This window comes from Cibotium barometz, chromosome 38, assembly GCF_041138505.1.
Source record: "Cibotium barometz isolate CiBa-2024 chromosome 38, ASM4113850v1, whole genome shotgun sequence".
Lineage (NCBI taxonomy): Eukaryota > Viridiplantae > Streptophyta > Polypodiopsida > Cyatheales > Cibotiaceae > Cibotium > Cibotium barometz.
Genome location: NC_141083.1, coordinates 33,971,330 through 33,998,934, shown reverse-complemented (window position 1 = coordinate 33,998,934; position 27,605 = coordinate 33,971,330). Strand labels below are relative to the sequence as shown.

The window sequence follows — 27,605 nt, the reverse complement described above, 5'->3', positions numbered from 1 at the left end:
GTGATCCAAAATTGACATGTTGAGGCTGGGGGAAGGAGGGCTTGGCAAGATAGGTTGTTGCAAGTCATTTATGCATGTATTCCTCCATTGTTGTGCTTTAACCTCCTTAGGTAATCTACGTTGATTTGGTCCTCGGTCTGGTACTCTCACATCAAGAAGGTTATGGCGTTGGGGTGTAATTCCCACAATTTGTTTCATTAAGCCCGTGCCATATCGTCGAAAGTAAGAGCGGCAAAGCCAACAAATGTGTGAAGCTTCTCCTAATACGAGTCGTGCACACTCTTGGCAATGTGGAAATGGGTGATGCTGTTGATAGAATAAAGTGACAAAGTGATGCCCACATCAATTTTCACCTAAGGGAGCATAAAAGTACCTAGAATGAGTTTGAAAATGAGGAGCACTATAACCCCCGCGATGTTCAGGTTGAGTACTATTAGGGTCAATGCATGGTGGACATGTATCTCGCCAAGTATCCATCAGGAGGTATCTGGGCGTAGAACAATGAAATTTAGAAACTTCAAACTTTATACACTCATATCCATCATTACAATCCCTATCAAAAACATTGTAGATAAGATCATCTCAAAAAGAACACAATCCTCTAAAGGCATAAGGAACCACATTAGTAAATATGAGACTATTCAAACACTGATCTACCAAAGAGCTTCAATTGTAGTGTTAATGCCTTACCTTTGGTTTTGGGTATGTCCTTCTCTTAAGAGGTGGGAAGGTTAGCAATTGTCAAGGAATTTGAGCAAGATAAGAGGATTTAGGCCGTGAAGTGCTAGAATCTATGCTCAAAGGAGACTCATGTAAAGTTGGATTTGTCTTAGGTACACAAGTTGATGGTGGAATTGTGTAACAAGGAGAAATTGGGACAACTGGTGATTCAATACATGTTTTGGGAAGGTCAACACAAGGAGATTTGTAGGTGCTATCACGACCACCTATTGTATCTTGAAGAGGTTGTGTTGATTTCCTTTGCACCCACTGATATGGAAAACCAAGGGTGGCTTTTGGAATCTTGTTGATACACTCTTTTATCTCTAGCAAACCATGACATTTGGGAAGCCAAAGTGCTGTTGCACCCTCATAATAGCCTTGTGCTTTAAGAACATGCTTTGGGACCCAATGAGTAACAATCTGAGGTTTAGGCTTGGTAAAGATGTTTTTTCTAGGAGGTTTAGCAAAACTAGGCTAGATGGTACAAGTTTGTACGCATCTTTGGGTAGCCAAATTGGTAATTCCTTCTTGCCTGGCCTTCTTTGAGCAGTGACTAGAGTAGTTGGAACATGCCAGCCATGGCCATCACTTGAAGACTCATCGATTATCCACATCATTTGTGTTGGAGCTTCAAGAGCAGATTTTGAAAGTGGGTTGTGTAAGGTAGAAATACCACCCTTTTGACATGATAAAGCTCGTGGAGTAGCAGATCCCAAGATGCAATCAGAATCAATTTGCAATTTGTATTGTCTATTCTTCCAATCTAATGAACAATTGGTAGCACTTAACCATGATCGATCGAGAACAACCTCTACCACCACTGCCTTGGACTTACTAGCCACATAAAAGGGAACTGACATTTGGTGATCCTGAATGGACATTATAATGACACATTTTCCCTCTATAGGGTTATCTTCACCTGAGAAGCTTCGTAAGTCAATAGGAATGTGCACATGTTGGTTGTCCCAAGGCTATCCATGTGTCAAATGAGAGAACATTATAATCTGCACCAGAGTCAATTAAGGCAGAGACAAAGTAGGTAGTCTCATGAAGATGAAGACACACTTGAATGTTAAAAGGATCGACATATTGTTCATCATCAGTAGCCAACTGTAAGGCCAACATAGAAGCCTTGCGACGCTCCTTGGCTTTTGCAACTCTAGATTTAGCCTCTTCTTGAGCCTGACGTTTATGTAGGACATGTGCTTCTTTCCATGTGTGTGCAGCATGCATTTGTTGAAGCATGGCTTCAGTTAATGGTTCATTGTATTTCTTGAGACGACTTCCATTAATGAAGTTAGGCATTTACTCACCTTCTAGTGTCTCTAAATGCACTGCACCACTTGGAGTAAGCTCATTAATCACAAACGATCCTAGGCCACGTTTCTTGAGCTTTCTCTTATGCTTCTTAAGTGTGTACAAGAGCACAAGGTCCCCTTTTTTGAATCGGCCAGTTGTTACATTTCTATCATACCATTGCTTTTGTCTCCTCTTCTCGGCATACATCCCCTTTTTTTGCCAATAAGCGGGTCTCATCAAGCTTTTCCAATTCATCAATGCGTTGTGAAAGCTCATGACCAGTCCAGTCCAATTGTTTAGCAACTCGTAGAGTAGGTACAAGAAATTCAATGGGAAGAATTACATCTAGCCCAAAAGCAAGCTCAAATGGGGTGGTGCCCACAGATGTTTTATAGGCTGTTCTATATGCCCAAAGCTATGGCATCATTGGCAACCAGAATGCTCACCACCTGTCCACTCAGGGGCCTTTTTGATAGTTCCTAGCTCATAGTACCCGGCAATATATTCACTTATAAAAAATTCAAGATGGAATCTCCATTGAAGATCAGCAAGATCAACCAACAGATCCATATAAAAGAGTCATGGACTCATCCATTGAGGACCAGCAAGTTCCATCAACCAGATCCATGCCCAATTTGAGAACACAACTCTTACTCCTTGTTCCAATATCTTCCACCCACGACGCACGTGTGGGTATCTTCGGCGACCCAGAGCCCAAGCACCGTATGGTCAGCACCCTCTAGGATCCTTCGCAGGTCACCTAGCGCTTCACTCATAGCCCGCTTCCTTGGTCCCTCATCCACCGTACCGGAAGCTCACCATTTAAATCAAACTGAGGCTGGTCAAGACCTCGGCCGACCTTGCTACGCGAGACATCCTCCAGTGACTCTCCGTCAGCTGTTGCAACTTTATCAGTTAGGTCTCAACGACCTTATTCACAAGACGGTCAAAATGCTTCCCCAGCATTCTTGACATAAAACAATCATTTACAAACAGGTCACAAATACAGTTTTTATAATGAACTCTCGTCTTTCCACATTGTTCCACATCAATCCATATTACTTAATCCACGTCCAATTCATATGTGTACCCATTCTCATCCAATCACATCATTTTTCACCTCATCACATCAGATTCATTCACATCACATATCATCCATTCACATTCCATATCATTCATTCACATTCTGATTCACATGACATCACATCTCATTCATTCTCATCCCGATTCACATCACATTACATCTCATCCATTCACTCACATCGACACATCCTTTCACATACACATCCTCATTCATTCTTCCACATTCGTACTTCCACATACACATCCATATCCACTCTTCCACGTACACATTCACATCCACATCCATTCTTCACATACACATCCGCATTCATATATCCACATACACATCCTATCTATACATCCACATCCATTCTTCCATTTACACATCCACATTCATTCTTCCACATACACATCTACATTCATTCTTCCACATACTTATCCACATCCATACATCCACATCCATATCCACATCCATACATCCACATCCATATCCATACATCCATATCCACATCCACATCCATACATCCATATCCACATCCATACATCTAAATCCATATCCACATACACCTCCACATCCAAACATCTACATCCATATCCACATACACCTCCACATCCATACATCCACATCCACATCCATATCCATACATACACATCCACATCCATACATCCATATCCACATACACATCCACATCCATACATCCATATCCATATCCATATCCACATCCATACATCTACATCCATATCCACATACACATCCACATCCACATCCACATCCTTACATCCACATCCACATCCACATCCACATCCACATCCACATCCACATCCACATCCATACATCTACATCTATATACACATACACATCCACATCCATACATCTACATCCATATCCACATACACATCCACATACACATTCACATCCATACATCCACATCCATATCTACATCCATACATCTACATCCATATCAATATACACATCCACATTCATACGTCCACATCCATATCCACATCCATACATCCACATCCACATCCACATCCGTACATCCATATCCATATCCACATCCATACATTCACATACACATCTACATCCATACATCCACATCCATACATCCACATCCACATCCACATCCATACATCCATATCCATATCCACATCCATACATCTACATTCATACATCTACATCCATACATTCACATACACATCTATATCCATATCCACATTTATTCATTCTCATACACATGCATACCGGCCTTTCTTTCACATATACATCCGCGTTCACATCCCATACTCATCTTATCTCGCATTCGTTCTCATCCTATCACATCCCATACACATCTTATCGCATCCCATTTTTTTAACAAAGGACTCAGGTTCTATTTATAGGAGAGGAAGGCTCTAAACAAGACCAATTGATTTCAATAGCATTAACTAAATTTCTGCCAATTGCTTGGCCTTATTAAAGATTCTTTTCCTGACAACTATTTCCATATTCCTTCTTAATTCCTCAATTGAATTATATTCAATATTCTTCTTTTGAATAAAAGAATTCATGGGATTTGTAGAAATTAATTCTACCCGTATTTCCACTTTTGGTAAATAATCATAAATTCAATTATACTAAAAATTCCTCTTCTTCCCATTTAATTTCTTGGATCCCAATTACCATGGGAATTCCTCTTTTTGCAATTAATTATTTACATTCCAATGTCATGGGAATTCCTCTTTTCCCATCAATTATTTCTCATAAAATAAATTTATCTAGATTAAAATATCCATTATTTTGATAAGCTAGAAATTTCTCAATGCCCATCTAAATGATGGAATTCCAAATGTCATAAGAATTCCTCTTTTGACATTTAACTATTTCTCATACATAAATAAATTTATCTAGAAATTCATCTTTGAATTTAAATAAATTATCCCATAATTCTAATATACTAGGAATTTCTCTTTTCCCATCCAAATGATGGAATTCCAAATGTAATAGGAATTCCTCTTTTAACATTTAATTATTTCTCATAGATAAATAAAATTATCTAAAAATTTGTTTCTAAATTTAAATGAATTATCCAATAATTCCAATGTGATAGGGATTTCTCTTTTCCCATCCAATTGATGGAATTCCAAATGTAGTGGGAATTCCTCTTTTATCATTTAAACTTATCTATGCAAAAAGATAAATTTAACTAAATTTTCTCTTGAAAAATCAGTAAAAATCTTCATTAATTCCTTTACACTAGGAATTACACTTTCCTTATTTAATTATTTGAATTCCAATATGGTGGGAATTCCTCTTTCATCATATAAATTTATCTATGCAAAAAGATAAATTTAACTAAAATCTTTCTTTAATTTTTTCATAAAATATACATTATATTAGTATTCCAATTTTTTCTCTTAATTCTTTGGAATACATGGATTTCCATTATCATGGAGATTACTCTTTTAACATAAAAATAAATTACTAGAATTCCTCTTTTTTCTAATTTATTAATTAAGCATAAACATAAAAATCAATTTCTCCTTGATTTTAATGAGAATCATTCAATTAATCTAGGATGATAATTCCTAGAATATGGTAGGAAGTTCTCTTTTTATATTATGAATGAAAATGTTTTATGTGTTTATTTTACAAAAATTTTACCATAGCTCCGCTGCTATTATTGATAATTCTCAATTTAATTAAAAGAATAAAGTTTAATATTATTGATATGATTAGAATGACCACTAATTGGATCATTATCCAATTATGGATTGATTCATAATTTCTCTATGAAATAAATATCATAAAATCATTAAAAACCATTATTTTGGCCTCCAACTAGACAAGCATAGAAATTACTTTTGGATTAGAGAAATGCTTCATGAGAAGCTTCATTTGGATTGAGAATAGGTCATAGGAATGACCTTTCTTTGGGGGGAGAGAGAGAAATGCTTAAAAACCATTAAAATTAAGCATAATTCTTTATTACAAATTATAAAAGAACTTCAATAGTAATCAAAAGCCATTCAAATTAAAGCTTCTCAAGCTTGAGAGGGGTTGAGAAGAGAAGCATTTGGAGTTTTAATAATAAAAAGACAATAATCCACACTTTACATTCTAATAATTTACTTGATTCTTTGATCAGAGTAGAGGCCCCCAACCAATCAATTGGTTTGGTATGTTGTAGGAGTCACCAAGGAAGATTGAAGAGAGAGAGAATCTCCAATCTCTTCAATTTTGTAGAGGTTTTTAGAGGATAATAGAAAATATCATTATTTCAGCATAATACTGGCATAGTATAGTTCTCATATTTTTTTACAAAGGGCTAAGGATCTATTTATAGGTGAGGGAGGCCTCTAACCAAGTCCAACTAAGAATCTATTTATAGGTGAGGGAGGCCTCTAACCAAGTCCAACTAAGGATCTATTTATAGGTGAGGGAGGCCTCTAACCAAGTCCAACTAAGGATCTATTTATAGGTGAGGGAGGCCTCTAACCAAGTCCAACTAATTTCTAGAATTTTCCAAGTTCAGTTTGGTTGAATTTGGACAAGATTTGGACCTAGTTTGGTTCCCTTTTGATTTGGTTTGATCCAAGAGAGAGGAGAGATAAAAATATCACAATATTTTTGAGTTTGAAACTCCACCACACGTGTGAAATAGGCACCTCCTTGAAACACATGTGTCAAAAATAAAAAAATATACCCAAAATATCTCATTGTTTTTAGTAATACTCATAGTTTTTTACTAATAAACCTTGTACTCGGTCAACTCTTCATCTTATGTGGGAATTTACTCATTTTTGGGTATTTTTCTTTTATAAATTGGATTTATCTCCTCCCCACACTTGGATTGATCCTATTGGCCCCATAGGAACCTTAATTGGACCATAATCCAAAAATTTCTGAAAATCTAGACCCTTAGGCTAAGGTCCTTTATACCCATGTCTAATTAATTCTAATTGCACATTGGAAAGTTCTTTTTAAATTTCTGTTTCAGGGGAAACCATTTTAGACACTAGGAGGATTTTTATATCCAAAAAATATCTCAATTTTGAACTACCTCCCTCTAGACATTTTCTCTCTCTAGGTCAAAACCGGATAAAACAAAATCTTTCTTTTATTTCAGAGGGGAAAATAATTACAATATGAGAAGGGGAGGTTCTTACACCTGTACACCTCAAAAGCGGGGGGGGAAGAGGAGGAATCTTACATCCTACCCCACTTAAAAAACGCGAGATGTCCTAATCTCGCAAACTAAAGGATAACTCTTTCCCTTAAGATCCAACTCATTCTGGGGTTCCTTGTATTTTGGTCAACCCAACAGAATCCTGGGATAAATATCCCTTATATAGAACTCATCATTATATAACAATTCCTCCACATCATATCATTCATATCTTTAACACAATAATGGTCCATTAGACTGAAAAATTTCTTTATGAACATTCCTCCGCTTGAGAGTACTGAATCTTCTCCCAGTCTATCCTTCCACTTAACTTGACATTGTTGTCTAATTCTGTAAAACGGGTTCGCTTCTCTTGGAAATCTAAGATGCGCTCTAGGTCGTGCAACCAAACCGGAGGCTCAATTAAATCTACAAGAATACCTGTATCCACCACATTGGCATCTTCACCTAGGCATTTTTGCAGATGACTAACATGAAAAACTGGGTGAACCTTGGAATGTTCTAGCAAAGCTAACTTGAAGGCAACTTCACCTACATGCTTAAGTATTGTGAAAGGTCCACAATACCTAGGCAAAAACTTTGGCACTTTGCCCATCCTCAAAGTTTCGAAACTCGGGGGAATCTTGAGAAATACTTGGTCACTGTTTTCAAATGTGACCACTCTCAATGGTCTTCGTCCGCATAATGCATGTAACGATGTTGGGCCCATTTAACATTTTCCTTAGCGATCTTCAACATATCGTTATAATATTGCAGAAAATATTTAACCTTTTGAATTGTTTCAGTAGCTAACCCCATAGCTATTGGGGATCGGGGTTGAAAGCCATACATAAGCATGAAAGGACTAAAGCCAGTAGCGACATGCTTCGCACTATTATAAAAAATTTCTAAAATTGGTAAGTAATCATAACACGAACTCGTCATCCGTTTTATGTGTCTATGCATCCGAGAACAGAGGTAGGGGTGGACCTCATTTTGTGCCATATGGCTCCATGATAATCATACATTTATAAAGAAATGCAATTTTCCATTCAAGTACTAATACCATTGCCAATAAGTTTCCCTTTCAAGTCTAGGACATGTAGAATGTTCGTAATATCCTAGCTAGTAAGAAAGGGACACCAAGACTACCTCTTGGGCAGTTGAACACCACACTATGTATATAAGGCAACTCCTTGGATGTGAACTTCACTTTTACCTATGCAATAGTGAAACTTGGATCTCTACCTTGGCATCTATGTTGAGCATTTTGTATATAATATATACTTCATAAGTCATTTCTCTAGCAGATGAAACCACCCTTAGTAATAGTAGGCTTAGTAGTATCTTTTCTTTTGTAAGCATCAATAAAATATGATGTTGGCTGAGCTCATTAGGTGACAGCCCAACAATTGCAACCACTTGTATCCCCACAGTTCATATGCTAGGCAATTATACTGTGTATCCGTATATAATCCACATGTAAGAGTCTTGTAAATGGTAGATGAATCAATACAAGTCAGTTTTTCATCTTGAACATTGTCTTTGTTATGTTCTTTGATCAATGCTATTAAGTACTATTAATCCAGATAATTATTCAAGTGTCGACTAATCCGTCGATACTTTTGGTGATCCTACTGCATCCGAATACTTGGAAATGCTCTAGTTTTCTTACTTTTTGGGCGCTAGGACGTAGTGATATGTATAGATTTGGTTTGGGTGAATAGTTTGCCACTTCTAGTAAAAGTTCAGATTCTGTATTGTTTGTTTTTTATTTGGTCTGTCCGTTGTTATCTTTTTTTGTCATGTTCAGGTTCTTTTGTTCTCTATGTTGATATGTATGCCTTGCATTAGGACCATTCCACATGTTACCATCCTGTTGGCTTGTTTTTGGCGTATGGAGAGTGGTTTTAGCCATAATGTCGTAATGCGGAAAGTATTGCTTGGCTAAGGCCTAGGAAGCATGTGTTGAACATGGCCAATGCTTGGACTCCTTCTACCAAGCTCAAGCAAGGGGATAGCTGTAGATAGCTCCCTGTTAAATGTTTTTTCTCACTCTCTCTCAATCCCTAGCTTCACACAAGCCCTAGATCTCAAGCAAGCAAGCTCTTATCTCATGCATACATGCTAATACTTAGGGTTTGGGAAGGCAATGTCCTCTCTTAGTTCCGGAGTTTTCTTTGTCATGGCCTCTCCTCTTTTCTTGTGGGACTAGGCATTGCAACCAAGTAGATTGGAGTTTAAGGTGACCACACAAGCATTGGCTTCATCGGTTTGCAACACCTACAATACAAGCAACCGCTTTAGTGTGACAACGAAGGTGAGAACCATTCGACACGCATGCTTTCCACACAAGGAGATGAAGCTATGGAGCTTTGACTCTAGCTTGGTTTTGAGGTAAGCTCCCTAACGACCCTTGCATCAACAAGACTAAACATGAATTGGCACCGGTTTCGGGGAGTACCTTTTGCTTTACAAATTTTTCCATTGTTTGTGGAGTCTTGTCTGAATTCGAGGGATTTGGATCGTCTGGGAGTATTGGAGGATGTTAAATTCTTAGCATTACAAAGCCTTTTTCTTTTTAATACATTTTACACATTCCATTTTAAAAAAAGACATGAAAGAAACAGGTGCAACTTTGTGACCCCAAGAGGATAGGATGCTCGTGGTTCTTGGTAGAGGTGCTGAGTTTGAGTCACACCGAGCATTCATGATGCCTTCTGTGTATAATTTAATGCCTTCTAAAAAAGCACCACCACATGCTATGGTTGATGATGTTCGCATGTCCCAGGTATACATACAAGGATTAGAAATAAATTCACATTCGATTTTGTCATCTCAGTCCCATTTCTCTTGAAATGGTTAAGAGTTGCTCAGTTGTAGCAGCTAATGGGAGCCCTGCCTGCAGTTTAAACGTTACAAGTTACATGATGTGTCCAATGAAATGAGTGTTTTGACCAAGTCATGACAAGTGTTGCCAATCGCCGTCTTCTTAAGGACTTCCAGGATAAAGTCCCTTCTCACCCCATCTGAATACAGCGGCATGCAAGGAGTGCTCTAAGATAGATGGAAGTGCACTCTTCTAATGATATTCAAAGCTGCAGTGTGAGCATTGTATCCTATGGAGAAAAATCTATCAAACTGGTTTGAGCTGACCAATCGGAGGTAGGAGGTACTTCTAAAACATCAATGATTGTGGAAGACTCTTGATTAAAACAACAGTACCAAACAATACAACACAATAAAGAGAAAGCCAAAAAAATAGTTGCTGCATTTCTAGAGTCCTAGAAATGCTATATATCATCGAATTGCAAAAAGGCTAAAAGAGAACAAATGCTTCACTTCAGCATACTCAAGAGTTCAATGTCTTCCTGCGATATTTTTTAACCAATGTCTTTTAGTTTCGTATAGATATTTTTGCCTTGGGGATGACTGTCATCCCCGACAATAAACGAATGTACATTTCCACTTGCATCAGTCCACCAACAACGTCCTCGCATCTTCCATGCACTATTTTCCATTCTCATAGCTTCAACCTTGTCCGCTTCCTCTCGCATGCCAGCAGCTGCATATATATTACTCATGCAGACATATGCTGCAGCATCCTTTTCATCCAATTGTACTGCATGTTCAAAGGCCAATCTTCCAAGCTTCACATTTCCCCATTTTCGACAAGCACCCAACAGAGCAGACCAAAGAGGAAGACAATCAGAAGGTGGCATCTTCTCAATCACTCCAATTGCCTTGTCGAAGTGCCCTGCACGGCTGAAAAGATCAACCATGCAAGTGTGGTGCTCTAGAGTTGGGATGATGCAATGGACTGTGCTCATAGTCTCAAAGTACATTTGCCCCTCATCCACTAGACCTGTGTGACTGCACGCGGTAAGCAAAACAACAAACGTGACCAGATCTGGCTCTATACCTTCTTCTATCATTTTGTTGAATGAGTAAAAAACAGTTTCAACATTTCCAAGCTGGGCATATCCTGCGATTAGTGCATTCCAGGAGACTACATTCCGAACTGGAAGCTCGTCAAATATTTCTTGCGCTTTTGCAAGTGCACCACATTTGGCATACATATCCACCAATGCATTGCCAAGCACAATCTCTTTTTCCAATAAGCCCTGCCTGACGACCTCAGCATGTACCTCTTTGCCCTTCTCAACTGCTCCTATGCTGCCACAGGCTTTCAAGATGCAAATAAAGGTGACTGCATTTGGGGAGAAACCCTCCTCTCGCATCCGTCCAAAGCAGTTCAGAGCCTCATCACCATGCCCATGTTCGGCATATGCTGCGACTAGCGCGTTCCAGGAGACTACATCCCGAACTGGAAGCTCGTCAAATACTTCTTGCGCTTTTGCAAGTGCACCACATTTGGCATACATATCCACCAATGCAGTGCCAAGCACAATATCTTTTTCCAATAAGCCCTGCCTGACAACCTCAGCATGTACCTCTTTGCCCTTCTCAGCTGCTCCTATGCTGCCACAGGCTTTCAAGATGCAAATAAAAGTGACTGCATTTGGAGAGAGACCCTCCTCTCGCATCTGTCCAAAGCAGTTCAGAGCCTCATCACTATGCCCATGTTTGGCATATCCTGCAATTAGGGCATTCCAGGAGACCACACTGCGAACTGGAAGCTCGTCAAACACTTCATGCGCTTTTGCAAGTGCACCACATTTGGCGTACATATCCACCAACGCAGTGCCAAGCACAATTTTTTTTTTCAATAAGCCCTGCCTGACAACCTCAGCATGTATCTCTTCACCCTTCTCAGCTGCTCCTATGCTGCCACAGGCTTTCAAGATGCAAATAAAGGTGACTGCATCCGGGGAGAGGCCCTCCTCTTGCATCCGTCCAAAGCAGTTCAGAGCCTCATCACCATGCCCGTGTTGGGCATATCCTGCGATCAGGGCACTCCAGGAGATTACATCCCGAACTGGAAGCTCATCAAACACTTCTTGTGCTTTTGCAAGTGCACCACATTTGGCATACATATTGAGTAGGGCAGTGCCTACATAAATGTTCTTTTCAAGCGACCCCCTTTTGAGAATATCAGCATGTATTCTGCTGCCTTTGCACAGGTCTTTTTGCTTGGCACAAGCCTTCAGTAAGGCTACAAGAGCAGTATCCTCTTGAAACTCCCGGTGGTTGCTGTTGCTATCTCCTTGTCGTGCTTTGTGGTGGATTTCCTTGGCCTTCGTCATCCGCTTAGTCACACAGAACTCTCGTTGCAGTCCTCTTCTTCTGAGCTCCTCTTGGACCCAGGATGGATTGCACCACCCGTCCATCCACAGCGACTCCTTTGTCATTTTATGTTTGAAGTCTGGGGATCTTGGGCTTCTCTGTGATGCAAAACAATAACTCAGGAAAGCCAATAGGTTTTCGTGTACTCTCATGTAATTGTAAAACAGTGCTTACCTTGCTGGTTCGATTGTCCCACCATTGGGAGGGATTCCTGAAGTACTCCTTCCATAAGAAGTCCATGTCTCTGCATGCCATAGGGAGGGAACCAGGAACGCCAGGAAAATGCACCAAAAAAAAACTAAACAACCAAGAAAAAAACTTCAGGTCTTATTTCATCACTTTTAATTAATTTGCACGATGATGTTTTGCTACCCCTATGTGATATGCCTCCCCCTAAACATTTTTTTAATTTCTATGGAATATGCCCTTTTTAAAACGACGGCCCCAAGGCTAAGCTTAAAAAGGTTTATAAAATAGGCTCCCCTAAAATATTTTGTTTTATTAATTTTTGGGACAGTGCGTATGCATGGGGCTGGGTGGCAATTAAGAGGGTGCATGGGGTGGCTCGGTCATGGGCATGCTCTACTCTTTTCTTCATGCGTGCTGGTCCTTTCGTTCTAGGTGCGCCTCGCTCCTGCGTTGCATGGGACGGCTCGGTTGTGGTGGGTGTCCTTTGCTCCTTTCTTCATGCGTGCTGGTCCTTTCGTTCTAGGTGCACTTCCTCTGCTGCTCTGCTGAGGGGAGATGCGGGCATCCTATGCACCTCCTCTAATGTTGGTTGAGTAGAGAAGAAGAAGATAGAAGAAACTTCAGCCATCCATCTCTCTCTTGTGTCTTGCTCTCTCTTTTGTGTGTGTTTTCTTGCTAGGGTTTGAAGCTCTCCCTCTCCCCCACATTCTCTTTACATATGACTACCATGTGGAGTATCACTGCATTAGCAACACATGAAGGTTGGAATGTATGTCAATTGGATATCAAAACTCCTCTCTTGAATGGTTATTAGGAATTTATGCTAGTTGGATATCAAAATTGCTTTCTTGAATGGAGATTTGCATGAGGAGGTCTATGTATCTCAGCCTCCTGGTTTTGCTCAAAAAAGTTAGGAGTCAAAAGTATGCAGATTAAACAAAGCTTTATACATTCTTAAAAGCAGGCTCCCAAAGCATGGTATAAAAAGATATATGCATACTTGGTTACACAAGGTTTTTGCAATAGCCCAATTGACAATACTCTCTATATTAAGAGGACTATATTAAGAGGACTAAGGAAGTTTTATTGGTCATTGTGTTATACATTAATGACATGCTGCGCATGTCCTAATGATGATTGTATTTCAACTTTTATAGCTGATTTTGTAAGATTCCTCCCCAACCTCTCAAGATGTCCAACATCTTCCCCCTGTAATCAAATCCCTCTTCAAAAATATAAAAGATCTTGTTTCTACCTATTTTTACCTAGAGAGAAAATGTTCTAGAGAGAGAATATTCAGATTTTCAATATTTTTAGATGGAAAAATATCTCTTCTTATTAAAATAAGTTCTCCCGAAACAAAGTTCAAAAAGATTTTCAGAAGCTGCATTAGAAATCAAGTATGATCTGTTCAAGAGGCTTTATCCTAGGGGTCCAGATTTTTGAAAAAATTTCAAATTAAGGTTTTGAAGGGCCAATCAAATTCATCCAAATGTATAAAGAAGATAAATAGAAGAAATAAAGAAAATTTTCCCAAAAATGAGTAAATACTCACATAAGATGAAGAGTGGACTAAGGACCAAAGGAAAAGCTTAAAAAATGGATTTTTGACACCTCACAATGGGGATTCCCCCCTCATGAATGAGGCGCCTACTTCACATGTGTAATGGAGTTTTAAATCTTCAAAAATTGAGATATTTCATCTCTCCTCTCTCCTAATTCAAGTGTAGTTCCAAAAAGTAAGCTAAACTGACCTAAAAATGGTCAAAATTTGACCAAACTGATTTGGAAAATTCTAGAATCAGTTTGCTTGGTTAGGAGCTCACTTTTTCCTATAAATAGAAGCCTCCACCTTTGTTGAAAAAAAATAATGTTTATGCATTGTTACTCTACTCCTCCCCCAGGAACCAAGAATTGTGAATTTCTTAATAATTCACTAACTTTTGACCTTTTCCTCTTCTAAAGATTGGTGGCCACTCTTGTTACAAACAAGAGAAGAACCCTCAAACCATCAAGCCAAAGGAAAGCTTCCAAGAATTTATGTAAGCTAGAAATTTTATATTTTTATTTATTCTTTTTATGCTTTCTAATTTTTGTGTTGTTTGAAGTGATAAATGGATGCTATGCCTTGTGGAAAGGCTTTCGCCCTCTCTCATTCTTAAAATCAGCCCTTCTTTATCCTAGTTAAGTGAACTAATAATTGGAATTAAACTTTCATATTATTTCTCATTTAAAAGTGAAAATTGTTTAGTTTAGAATGCTTAAAACCAATTGAGGTTAATTGTTAAGTAAAAATAAGTAGGAAAACCAATTGAAGTTAATTATTAAGTAAAAATAAGTAGAAAAATTGTTTAGTTTAGAATGCCTAAAACCAATTGAGGTTAATTGTTAAGTAAAAATACGTAGGAAAAATTAAAAAATGGTCAGCCATACAAAGGACGTTATGGCAAAATTTTAAAAAAATTAGAAATAAGTATTATCCTTTATTATTCTAAAAGAGTAATCCCTATCATTTCTATATTCTAAAAGTGTCATTTTCATGCATAGAAGATACATATTGATTATTTTTTTATGCATAAAAGAATAATTTTTTTATTATGAAAGTGTTACTTTCATCAAAATGGATTTTTATGTATAAAAGAATAATATTTTTTATTATGAAAGTGTTACTTTCATCAAAATGGATTTTTATGCATAAAAGAATATTTTTTTTAATTATAAAAGTGTTATTTTAATCATTATTGATTTTTATGCATATAGTATGCATAAAAGAATATTTCTTAAATTATAAAAGTGTTACTTTCATCATTATTGATTTTTATGCATAAAGGGATGCATAAAAGAATTGTTTTATTATAAAAGTGTTAGTTTAATCATTATTGATTTTTATGCATAAAAGTATGCATGAAAGAATATTTTTTTATTATAAAAGTGTTACTTTTATCATTATTGATTTTTATGCATAAAAGTATGCATGAAAGAATATTTTTTATTATAAAAGTGTTACTTTTATCATTATTGATTTTTATGCATAAAAGAATAATGTTTTTTATTATAAAAGTGTTACGTTCATCATTATTGATTTTTATGCATAAAGGGATGCATAAAAGAAACTTTTTTAATTATAAAAGTGTTACTTTTATCATTATTGATTTTTATGCATAATATTATGCATGAAAGAATATTTTTCATTATAAAAGCGTTACTTTCATCATTATTGATTTTAATGCATAAAATAATGCATAAAAGAAATTTTTTATTTTAAAAGTGTTACTTTCACTAATATCCATTTTTATGCATAAAAGGATGCATAAAAGAACTTTATTTTTATATCAAAATAAGACTTCTCTTTAATCCTATGCCTTATTCCCCTGAAAATTGGTAAATGATTAAGTAAATACTCTATGAAAGAAAATCCTACCATTTCATATTCTCTAACATGACAATGAGAAAATTCAGTGAAAAATCGAAATTTTAGATAAATGATTCCTCATAGGAATTCGTGAATGATTAGTTTTAAATTCAGTAAAGTAGTAATTGAAATATTTTCCTTTGATAAAGATAGTTCAAGAAGAACCTTTCCAGACTCAAAACCTGAATCAGACCATGACCAAGACATAACTCCTTCGTCAGTTTTTCAAGAAATGACGATGTGACCAGTCCCATAATCTACACTCAAATCACCCAGCAATTCTAAAACTAAGTTGAGACCTTTAATTTTGATCTGAGGATTTAGAATTCAGAATTCAAGGAATTCTGCTTGGAAATCCAGACTGTGATCTAGAAGTCTTGGGACATGAAATTAAGATATACTCATTGTATTCAAAAGAAAATCAAAACTAAAAACTTGCATAGAAACCTTGTTTTCTTAAAAGACTGTCTTATGCCAGAATGCTGGAGGGAGCATTTGGTATATGTGTTTTGTAAAGGGAAGTTCGGTTGCAAGCTGGCGGGGAGTGTTCAAAGGATAGCTCACGCAGCAAAGCCTGCCCAGGTCTTGACCAGCCTCGGTATGGTTAAAATGGTGCCCTTCTGGTACGATGGACGAGGGCCGACGAAGCGGTCCCTGAGTGAAGTGCCAGGACACCTAAGGAGGACCTCGGAGGGTTCTGACTAGGCGATGCACGGGCTCGCGGTGCCAAGGACACCCATGCGTATGTCAAGGAAGATATTGTATGATGGACCAATGTTTATTGTAATCTATTACTAGATCTCGTTGTTGACTCCCTGGTCTCAACACAGAGTCCAGAGTGATACTATTTTGTGAGAAACAGACTCAATGAAAATTTTGAGGTATGACATGTGTAACCAGTAATTGTTTGTGTCAATGGATTGTTTTTTAAGTTAAAGTTTAAAGAGGAGTGTTTGCGTATTTGTATTCTTAAGCAAAAGTTAAGAAAGGCATTCAATAATGGGTGGGTGAGTACTTGTCTGGTTCTACTATTCCAGTGGTTGGGCGGTGGCTAACCCATGGGCCGGATGTAGGCTAGAATCAGTAGAGTTTTAACAATAAAATTGATTAATAGGAATACGCTTAGAACTCGAGTAGTTAATTAGAATCTTGAAGACTTCTCTACTAAAGAATAAATCAACGGCTATGCCTGATTCAATCAGGAAAAAAGCATTGATTCCTTCAAGTTAAGTCTGTAATAGTTTTCCTTCTATCTAGTTTATTCAGATGAAGGTTAGTTCAGTATCTTGACCTGGAAAAAAATCCGTTAAGAAAATAAAAATGGTGGAATCATCCCCACTTTTCGGGCATGGAAAATTTTTCAGTTTCGGTTTTTGGAAGGACCACCAGCTTAGTCTCGTAAGCGGACATTCGAGGGCGAGGCCGCGAGTGAGAAACCCTACCCTACGCCAGAGGAAGGTACTTCCGCTGCTACCATACGAGAATCCCCGGTGCGCAGAGGGGGCAGTGGGATCTCACAGTTGGTATCAGAGCACTGTTGTAAATTTATGTAACAGCAGCACAAATTTCTCACAATTTTTTTTAAAGTAAGTCTGGGAAATAATGTTTTCGCTTGTTAATATTATGTTGAATAAACTTCAAATGATTATTTTTTGAAAACTTATAAATTGAATTGAAAATTATAGATGGAAGTTCCATACTTATCCGATATTCCCAACCTCACCCAATCACACAAGACACAATTGCGTTTGCCTTTGAGCATCTCATCTCTTTCGCTTCAACTCGAACAAGCCGAGCAAGAATTGCAAGCCATTTTGAGGATTTATATTTTCCTCACCCAGCGGAGAGACGACAACATAAGTGGTTTGTAGGGCAGTATGTCCACGCCTCTTGTGACCGCCGTGCAATGTTAAGGCAGAACCTCTCATTGGCAATGATTCTGTTAAAGCGAAAATGGTACATGGTGTCATTCTATATCATTCAATGCCTCGGAATTTCACACTTTCATGCCAAGTCTACAGACTCCTTAGTTGCTTTATTCCTAATAAGGAGAAGATAATAGCTCCCTTGTCAGTAAGTGAACGTTTGTATCAAGGCATGGCTATGGCCCAGTATCATCGTCTTATGCGTCTCCCGAGGAGATTTTAAATTCTGGAGCCGAGTTGCTCTATGTACATATTGCAACTTTATATAAATAAAGAAATGTTTTCTAGAGAAAAATTCCCTATTGTATAAGTGATTGTTTATGGACGATCTGATAAAGAAAAAAAAATTGTTATCGGACATATGTCCTAGATCTCCAATAAGATCATTGTCTTGTTTAAGAAATTGTTTTTCGAACCTCTTAAGTCTTAAGATCTCGTGGATGATATCAAAAATAAAAATTTAATAATATATAAATTTTTGGCAGAATCATGAGATGAGGAAACCATGGCCGTCAGCCAGACCCTCTCTCTGAAGATGATGAGCTTGACCCTGATGTTCCCAAGGCTCTTCATAGGACTCAGCCAGGACCCTTCAAAGGAGAAGGGGAGAACCTGGGCACGAGGCTATGGAGAAATGGGTGGAAGCCATGGAAGAATATTTTGACATCACAGGCTACAATGAGCGGAGCAAAATGGCTCTTGCTAGACTAAAAATAGTGGAAACAGCCAAGGTGGCATGGAGGAACCACTATGACACCAACCGTCTGGAAAGAAATACTCAATCCTGGACCGACCTTAAAACCTATTTGAGAAAGATATTTTGTCCCCCTAGATTTTTGGAAATCAAAATGAACAAATTCTTAGAGCTAAAGCAGGGGAACAAAACCATCGAGGAATATCACCAGGCCTTTGCTCTTCTACTCAAATATTCACCACCTCTAGATGAAGATCAACTCATGGCCAGGTTCATTCGGGGGATGAACGAACCCTTGGACACACTGGTCAAAAATGCCAAGCTAGTGTCCATGGCTGAAGCTGTCAGAATGGCAAAGGACTTTGCCTAAGCCTTCCTCGTAAAAGTCGTGCCAAATCTAGCTCCCTCATCCTTCGAGAGATTTCAGACATTGAGAAGTTCTTCCAAATTTGAGCCTCCAAAGAGACACCAAGGTCCTAACCAAAATGTGGAGACGGGAAGCTTTAGAAATGAAGGAAGACCTTTCCCCCGAAGTACATTCTCTGAAACTCTGGCTCTCTCTCCAGAATGCAAAGAGAAGACCTTTGAAGTGAGAACAGATGCTTCGGATGTCAAGGACTTGGGCACCAGCTCAAGGATTGTCCCTCTCTTTCTGTGGGCCAAGGAAGCCAGGGTCTTAAAGTTCCGAGACTTATCAGTCCAATCAGGGTCCCTCACGCCAGAATCAGGGAAACCTATGCAAGTTGAATTGGCAAGTGGGAAGATTCTTTTCACTCACCTTGAAATAGATCGTATTCAGTTCAATCTAGATGGGAACTTAACTGACTGTGAGTTCAGAGTTCTACCTTTGGGAGTTTTTGATAGGATCCTTGGAATGGATTGGCTCCATAGAAATCAAGCTGACATTCACTATCATAATGGAACCATTTCCTTCTGTGACCTTAACGGAAACAAAGTTCAAGGAACCGAAATTTTAGGATCCCCAATTAGTAAAGGCTTCTAAGTTACTAAAAGGACTTAGAAATAAGCAGCGCATTTATCTTGTCAAAATGAATCCGGTAGACTCAAAGTTAAAAGCTAAAGAACCTAAATGGTTAAGTGATTATAATGATTTATTCCCAGCAGAGCTAATAGAGATGCCTCCAATTCGGGAAGTAGATCATGTGATAGAATTGACCCCTGGAGCTCAGCCAGTAGCCCTACACATTTACAAAATGCCAGTTCTTGAAGCCATCGAACTCAAGGAACAACTTAGACAACTGTTGGAACAAGGGTTTGTAAGACCCAGTGTTTCACCTTGGGGTGCGCCAATTCTCTTTCAGAAAAAGAAAGATGGAACGCTAAGACTTTGTGTGGACTACAGAGGTCTCAATTAAGAATAAGTATCCTATCCCCAGAATTGATGAGCTTCTAGATAGGCCAAGTGGAGCCCAGATCTTCACAAAAATAGATCTCAAATCAGGGTATTATCAGATCAGGATTAATGAGCAAGATATCCCGAAGACATCAATACTCGGTATGGGCATTTTGAATTCAATGTCATGCCATGTGGATTGACAAATGCCCCAGCTACATTCAATTGCTTAATGCAGGACATTCAATTTCTTAATGTAGGACATTCTCAGAGATGATTTTGTTCTTGTTTTCTTTGATGATATTCTGATTTACTCAAAGAATGCTGACCATGAAGCTCATGTCAGAAAAGTTCTTGAGATTCTAAGGAAGCACCAACTCTTTGCCAAAAAGAGCAAATGCACTTTCTCTACCAACCATGTCAAATACTTGGGCTTTCTGGTATCAAAAGATGGAATTTCTCCAAATTCTGCAAAAGTCCAAGCAGTCATAGATTGGCCTGAACCAAAGATAGTGCAAGAAGTCAGAGGATTCTTGGGATTGACTGGTTGGTATAGAGTTTTTATACCAAAGTATGCTCTCATAGCTTCCCCCTGACTAATCTTCTCAAGAAGAATATTCCGTTTTGATGGTCTGCCAGGTGCCACAGTGCTTTTAATAAGATGAAGACCGCCTTGGTAAGCAATCCCGTCTTGAAGTTGCCAAATTTCTCTCTAGCCTTTGATGTAGTAACTGATGCCAGTGGTTTTGCTTTGGGAGGTGCACTCATGCAGGAAGGTCATACAGTGGCCTATGAATCCTAAAAACTTAGAATGCATGAGAGGAATTATGTTGTCCATGAATTGGAACTACTTTCAGTAGTATATGCCCTGAAGTTGTGGAGACATTACCTACTGGGTCAAAGATTCACTTTGATGCCAGATCATCAGAGCTTAAAGTGGATCTTCACTCAGAAGGATCTCAACATGTGCCACAGAAGGTGAATGCAGACCCTGCAGGAATTTGATTTTGAAATCAAGTACCGCCCAGGTAAAGAAAATGTGGTAACAAATGCCCTCAGCAAAAAAGCCTCCTTGCTTGCAATTACTGTAGTGTCAAATCCCTTGATTATTGAAGCAAGAGAGAAGATCATGCAGGATAGGTTCTTTGGCCCTATTGCTACCCTACTTATGCAGGAAAGCAAAACTCCACAGGAGTTGAATCGAGTTCAAGGGTACAGCCTGGATGATGGAGTTATGTATTATAATCGCAGGCTATGCATTCCCAAAATGATGAGGAAACCAAGGGACAAATTCTGAAGAATGAAGCCCATGAGAGCCTTATCGCAGGACATCCAGGTCAGGGGGAAGATAGAATTGTAACCTGATTGCACTGAGGGTAATTCAATAATAAAATCCATACTGATACATTCCCACTTCATCTAGGGGATGTCTAAAGGATGTAACTTCCCAGGAATTTTTACTCTCTCGGCCTTGACTTTTTGACAGGTCAGACATTGACGTACATGATTAAGCACATCCTTTTTTAGACCAAGCCAAAAGAAGCTTTTATTCACAGAGGCACTCGACTCCCCCATTACCATCATACCTGTATTCTCACCGCCAATCCCGGCTAAGTAAGTGGAAAGCTCTGGCCTTCACACCTACCGATCGAACACCACCCAGGCGGCTGGGGCCGCCCATATGCCATCAATATTGAATGAAAACTCGGCGCCCGGTAAGAAGCAGAGTTAGGACGCTAAAGCCAGCAGGCGGTGCAAAGGATAGACATGTCTGTGAATAAAAACTTCTTTTGGCTTGGTCTAAAAAAGGATGTGCTTAATCATGTACGTCAATGTCTGACCTGTCAAAAAGTCAAGGCCGAGAGAGTAAAAATTCCTGGGAAGTTACATCCTTTAGACATCCCCTAGATGAAGTGGGAATGTATCAGTATGGATTTTATTATTGAATTACCCTCAGTGCAATCAGGTTACAATTCCATCTTCGTGGTAGTTGATAGATTAACCAAAGTTGCCCATCTGATTCTACTAAAAGAAACCTACACTACAGTGGATGTGGCCAGAGTGTTTCTCAAGGAAATCTTCAGATTGCATGGCCTACCCAGAAGAATAGTAAGTGATCGAGACCCTAACTTCACGTCAAGATTCTGGACTGCATTCTTTGAAGCAGTAGGAATTTTCTTGGATCTCAGCACAGCCTACCACCCGGAGACCGATGGTCAAACAGAAAGGGTAAACCAAGTAATCAAAGATATACTTTGGTCATGCTGTGGGTGGCAGGGAACCCAAGAAAGTGGCTAAGCTATCTGCACCTAGTCGAGTTTGCCTACAATGCTTCTTATCACAGAAGTATTGGGATGAGCCCTTTCAAAGCTTTGTATGGACAAGATTGCTTAACTCCATCAACTTGGTCCGACCCATTGATTAGGGTCGAGATGTCCAGCCAGATGCTTGATGACATGGAGCAGCAGATGCAGTCGATTCCTAAAGATATAAAAGCTGCCCAGGATAGACAAAAGTTGTATGCAGATACAAAGAGGATAGTCAGAGAATTCGAAGAAGCAGATATGGTCTTCATTCGAGTATGCCCCAAAAGAAGTTCTCTATCTCTTGGGAAGTACAAGAAGTTATCCCCCCATATATTGTGGGCCATATCTGATTACAAAGAAAGTAGGTGACTTAGCCTACGAGCTTCTTTTGCCTCCTCATCTCAAGGTACATTATGTATTTCATGTCGGCCTTCTTAAAAAGTATATACCAAGCCCGAATCATGTGCTTGATGAAATCTTATGAAATCTTAACTTCTTCAACCCAAGGGCAGATGGAACTCCAACCTGAATAAATCCTTGATGTTCGTAAAAAGGTTCTCAGGAATAGAGTTTTGAGAGAATTATTGGTTAAATGGAAGTTCTATCCTTTTGAAGATGCCACCTGGGAGAAGGAAGCCGATGAACTGTTGCGAGATTACCCCCAGTTTGCGAGATGAGGACATCTTGCATTTTTCAAGTGGGAGAGAATGTAAGATTCCTCCCCAGCCTCTCAAGATGTCCAACATCTTCCTCTTGTAATCAAATCCCTCTTCAGAAATATAAAAGATCTTGTTTCTACCTATTTTGACCTAGAGAGAGAAAATATTCTAGAGAGATAATTTTCAAATTTTGAATGTTTTTGGATGGAAAAATATCTCTTCTTATTAAAATAAGTTCTCCCAAAACAAAAGTTCAAAAAGATTTTCGAAGGTGCATTAGAAATCAAGTATAATCTGTTCAAGAGGCCTTATCCTAGAGGTCCAGATTTTTGAAAAAATTTCAAATTAAGGTTTTGAAGGGCCAATCAAATTCATCCAAATGTATGAAGAAGATAAATAGAAGAAATAAAGAAAATCCCCCCAAAAATGATTAAATACTCACATAAGTTGAAGAGTGGACTAAGGACCAAAGGAAAAGCTAAAAAAAAGGATTTTTGACACCTCACAATGGGGATTCCTCCCTCATGAATGAGGCGCCTACTTCACATGTGTAATGGAGTTTTAAATCTTCAAAAATTGAGATATTTTATCTCTCCTCTCTCCTAATTCAAGTCTAGTTCCAAAAAGTAAGCTAAACTGACTTAAAAATGGTCAAAATTTGACCAAACTGATTTGGAAAATTCTAGAATCAGTTTGCTTGGTTAGGAGCTCACTTTTTCCTATAAATAGAAGCCTCCCCCTTTGTTGAAAAATAATAGTGTTTATGCACTATTACTCTACTCCTCCCAAGAGCCAAGAACTGTGAATTTCTTAATAATTCACTAACTTTTGACCTTTCTCTCTTCTAAAGATTGGTGGCCACTCTTGTTACAAACAAGAGTAGAACCCTCAAACCATCAAGCTAAAGGAAAGCTCCCAAGAATTTATGTAAGTTAGAAATTTTATATTTTTCTTTATTCTTTTTATGCTTTCTAATTTTTGTGTTGTTTGAAGTGATAAATGGATGATATGCCTTGTGGAAAGGCTTTCCCCCTCTCTCATTCTTAAAATCAGCCCTTCTTTATCCTAGTTAAGTGAACTAATAATTGGAATTAAACTTTCATATTATTTCTCATTTAAAAGTGAAAAATATTTAGTTTAGAATGCTTAAAACCAATTGAGGTTAATTGTTAAGTAAAAATAAGTGGAAAAATCAATTGAGGTTAATTGTTAAGTAAAAATAAGTAGGAAAATTATTTAGTTTAGAATGCCTAAAACCAATTGAGGTTAATTGTTAAGTACAAATACGTAGGAAAGATTAAAAAATGGTCAGCCATACAAAGGACGTTATGGCAAAATTTTTTAAAAAATTAGAAATAAGTATTATCCTTTATTATTCTAAAAGAGTAATCCCTATCGTTTCTATATTCTAAAAGTGTCATTTTCATGCATAGAAGATGCATATTGATTATTTTTTTATGCATAAAAGAATAATTTTTTTATTATGAAAGTGTTACTTTCATCAAAATGGATTTTTATGTATAAAAGAATAATATTTTTTATTATGAAAGTGTTACTTTCATCAAAATGGATTTTTATGCATAAAAGAATATTTTTTTTAATTATAAAAGTGTTACTTTTATCATTATTGATTTTTATTGCATAATAGTATGCATAAAAGAATATTTCTTAAATTATAAAAGTGTTACTTTCATCATTATTGATTTTTATGCATAAAGGGATGCATAAAAGAATTTTTTTTATTATAAAAGTGTTACTTTAATCATTATTGATTTTTATGCATAAAAGTATGCATGAAAGAATATTTTTTTATTATAAAAGTGTTACTTTTATCATTATTAATATTTATGCATAAAAGTATGCATGAAAGAATATTTTTTATTATAAAAGTGTTACTTTTATCATTATTGATTTTTATGCATAAAAGTATGCATGAAACAATAATGTTTTTTATTATAAAAGTGTTACTTTCATCATTATTGATTTTTATGCATAAAGGGATGCATAAAAGAAATTTTTTTAATTATAAAAGTGTTACTTTTATCATTATTGATTTTTATGCATAATAGTATGCATGAAAGAATATTTGTTTATTATAAAAGCGTTACTTTCATCATTAGTGTGAGAAACAAAGACTCAATGGAAATTTTGAGTTATGACATGTGTAACCAGTAATTGTTTGTCAATGGATTATTTTTTAAGTTAAAGTTTAAAGAGGAGTGTGTGCGTATCTGTATTCTAAAGCAAAAGTTAAGAAAGGCATTCAATTATGGGTGGGTGAGTACTTGTCTGGTTCTACTATTCCAGTGGTTAGGCGGTGGCTAACCCATGGGCCGGATGGGGTTAGGCTAGAATCAGTAGAGTTTTAACAATAAAATTGATTAATAGGAATACGCTTAGAACTCGAGTAGTTAATTAGAATCCTAAAGACTTCTCTAAAGAATAAATCAACGACGGCTGTGCCTGATTCAATTAGGAAAAAAGTGTTGATTCCTTCAAGTTAAGTCTGTAATAGTTTCCCTTCTATCAGGTTTATTCAGATGAAGGTTAGTTCAGTATCTTGACCTCGTTATAGAAAAAAATCCGTTAAAAAAATAAAAATGGTGGAATCGTCCCCGCTTTCCGGGCATGGAAAATTTTCCTGTTTCAGTTTTTGGAAGGACCACCAGCTTAGTCTCGTACCCGGACATTCGAGGGCGAGGCCGCGAGTGAGAAACCCTACCCCGCGCGAGAGGAAGGTACTTCCGCTTCTACCACCCGGGAATCCAGTGCGCAGAGGGGGCAGTGGGATCTCACAGATTTAGAGAAGTCTTTTGAGATGTTAGATTTTGGACCATTGCACTATTATTTAGGCATTGAGTTTTGCTAGTATAATGATGGCATTATTATGCTACATAGAAAATAAATAGATGCATTGTTGAAGAGGTTGAATCTTGAAGACTATAAACCTGTGGCTACACCTATGGAGCTGAGTTTATGACTAATTCTTGAAGATGCAGGTGATTCTTTTGATGCTAGCTTGTATCAAGAAGTTGTTGGATATCTTATCTTTTTTTGTGACATCAGGCTTGACATTCAATATGTGGTCTTAATATTGAGAAGATTTATGCATAGCCCAGGCACAAAGCATTAGTAGTGTGTCAAAAGGGTTTTCCATTACCTACCTAAAGGGCACTAAAGCACTTCGGGTTACTATAACCCAAGGTGGGTAGATCATAGTTGCATGCATTTATAGACTCAAAATGGGTTGGATGTTATGATACACGAGTTTCCATGAGTGGTTTTTTATTTTTCCTTGGTGATTCATGTATATCATGTCTCAGTAAGAAGCAACCCACTGTGACCACTTCTAGTTGTGAAGCTAAAACACCATATTAGGGAATTTGGAAAAATCTATATATTTTGGAAATCATAAAATTGTGGACATGAAATTAATTATGGTAATTTAATTTATTTTGATAATTTCATTAAATTTTGTTATTATATATTATAAGGAGCTTGTCTTTTAGAACATGTAAAATAATGATAATTCTTTGCAATTTCAATTTAAATACAATTCTTTGTAATACTAAAGGGAAAGGTTGATCGAATGCATGTAGGTCATGTTTATAAACACCGATGTTAATGAAACACAATTTTACTTGAGCTAATCTATTTTTATGAATTAAAAAAAAACAATGAACCTAACATAAACTATCAACCTTCAAAATAACTATATGCTTAATGCCATTATTGGAGACATTCCACATTGTGTCTCTAGCCTTGAAGTTCATCACATCCTTCTGATCGCTTTGCAAACTCCCTTGAGCTTTTGCACCTACATTTGGTGGAATCTTAACCTCTGCAGAATTTTTTGATTCCTTGTGAACCATGAAAATACTACTGAGTCCACAAGTTCCCAACAACAAGCAAGATCTTTGAACACTTCATCAACATACGAAGGGGAGAACCTGGGCGAGGCTATGGAGAAATGGGTGGAAGCTATGGAAGAATATTTTGACGTCACAGGCTACAATGAGTGGAGCAAAATGGCTCTTGCTAGACTAAAAATACTCGAAATAGCTAGGGTGGCATGGAGGAGCCATTGTGACACCAACCGTCTGGATAGGAATATTCAGTCCTAGAACGACCTTAAAACCTATTTGAGGAAGAGATTTTGTCCCCCTGGGTTTTTGGAAACCAAAATGAACGAATTCTTAGAGCTAAAGCAGGGGAGCAAAACCATCGAGGAATATCACCAGGCCTTCTCTCTTCTACTCAAATATTCACCACCTCTAGACAGGTTCATTCGGGGAATGAACGAACCCTTGGACACACTGGTCAAGAATGCCAAGCCAGTGTCCATGGCTGAAGCTGTCAGAATGGTGAAGGACTTTTCCAAAGCCTTCATCGTGAAAGTCCCGCCAAAGCTAGCTCCCTCATCCTTTAAAAGATTTCAGGCACTGGGAAGTTCTTCCAACTTTCCGCCTCCAAAGAGACACCAAGGTCCTAATCTAAATGTGGATATATGGGAAGCTTCAGAAATGAAGGAAGACCTTTCCCCCAAAGTACATTCTGAGGAACTCCGGCTCTCTCCAGAATGCAAAGGGA

General features: G+C 37.8%; 1 protein-coding gene and 1 pseudogene across 1 annotated transcript; one reads left to right on the top strand and one right to left on the bottom strand.

Moving 5' to 3' along the window:
- Positions 1 to 27,605, top strand: part of LOC147616627 (pentatricopeptide repeat-containing protein At2g27610-like) — a 298,789-nt pseudogene that overhangs the window by 247,113 nt on the left and 24,071 nt on the right.
- LOC147616628 (pentatricopeptide repeat-containing protein At1g06140, mitochondrial-like) lies at positions 10,478 to 12,799 on the bottom strand. Its single transcript, XM_086777686.1, has 2 exons — positions 12,651 to 12,799; positions 10,478 to 12,574 (listed from the first exon to the last, which is right to left on the bottom strand). Exons 1-2 carry the CDS (start codon positions 12,729 to 12,731, stop codon positions 10,613 to 10,615), a joined length of 2,043 nt encoding a protein of 680 aa, XP_086633812.1. The 5' UTR covers positions 12,732 to 12,799; the 3' UTR covers positions 10,478 to 10,612.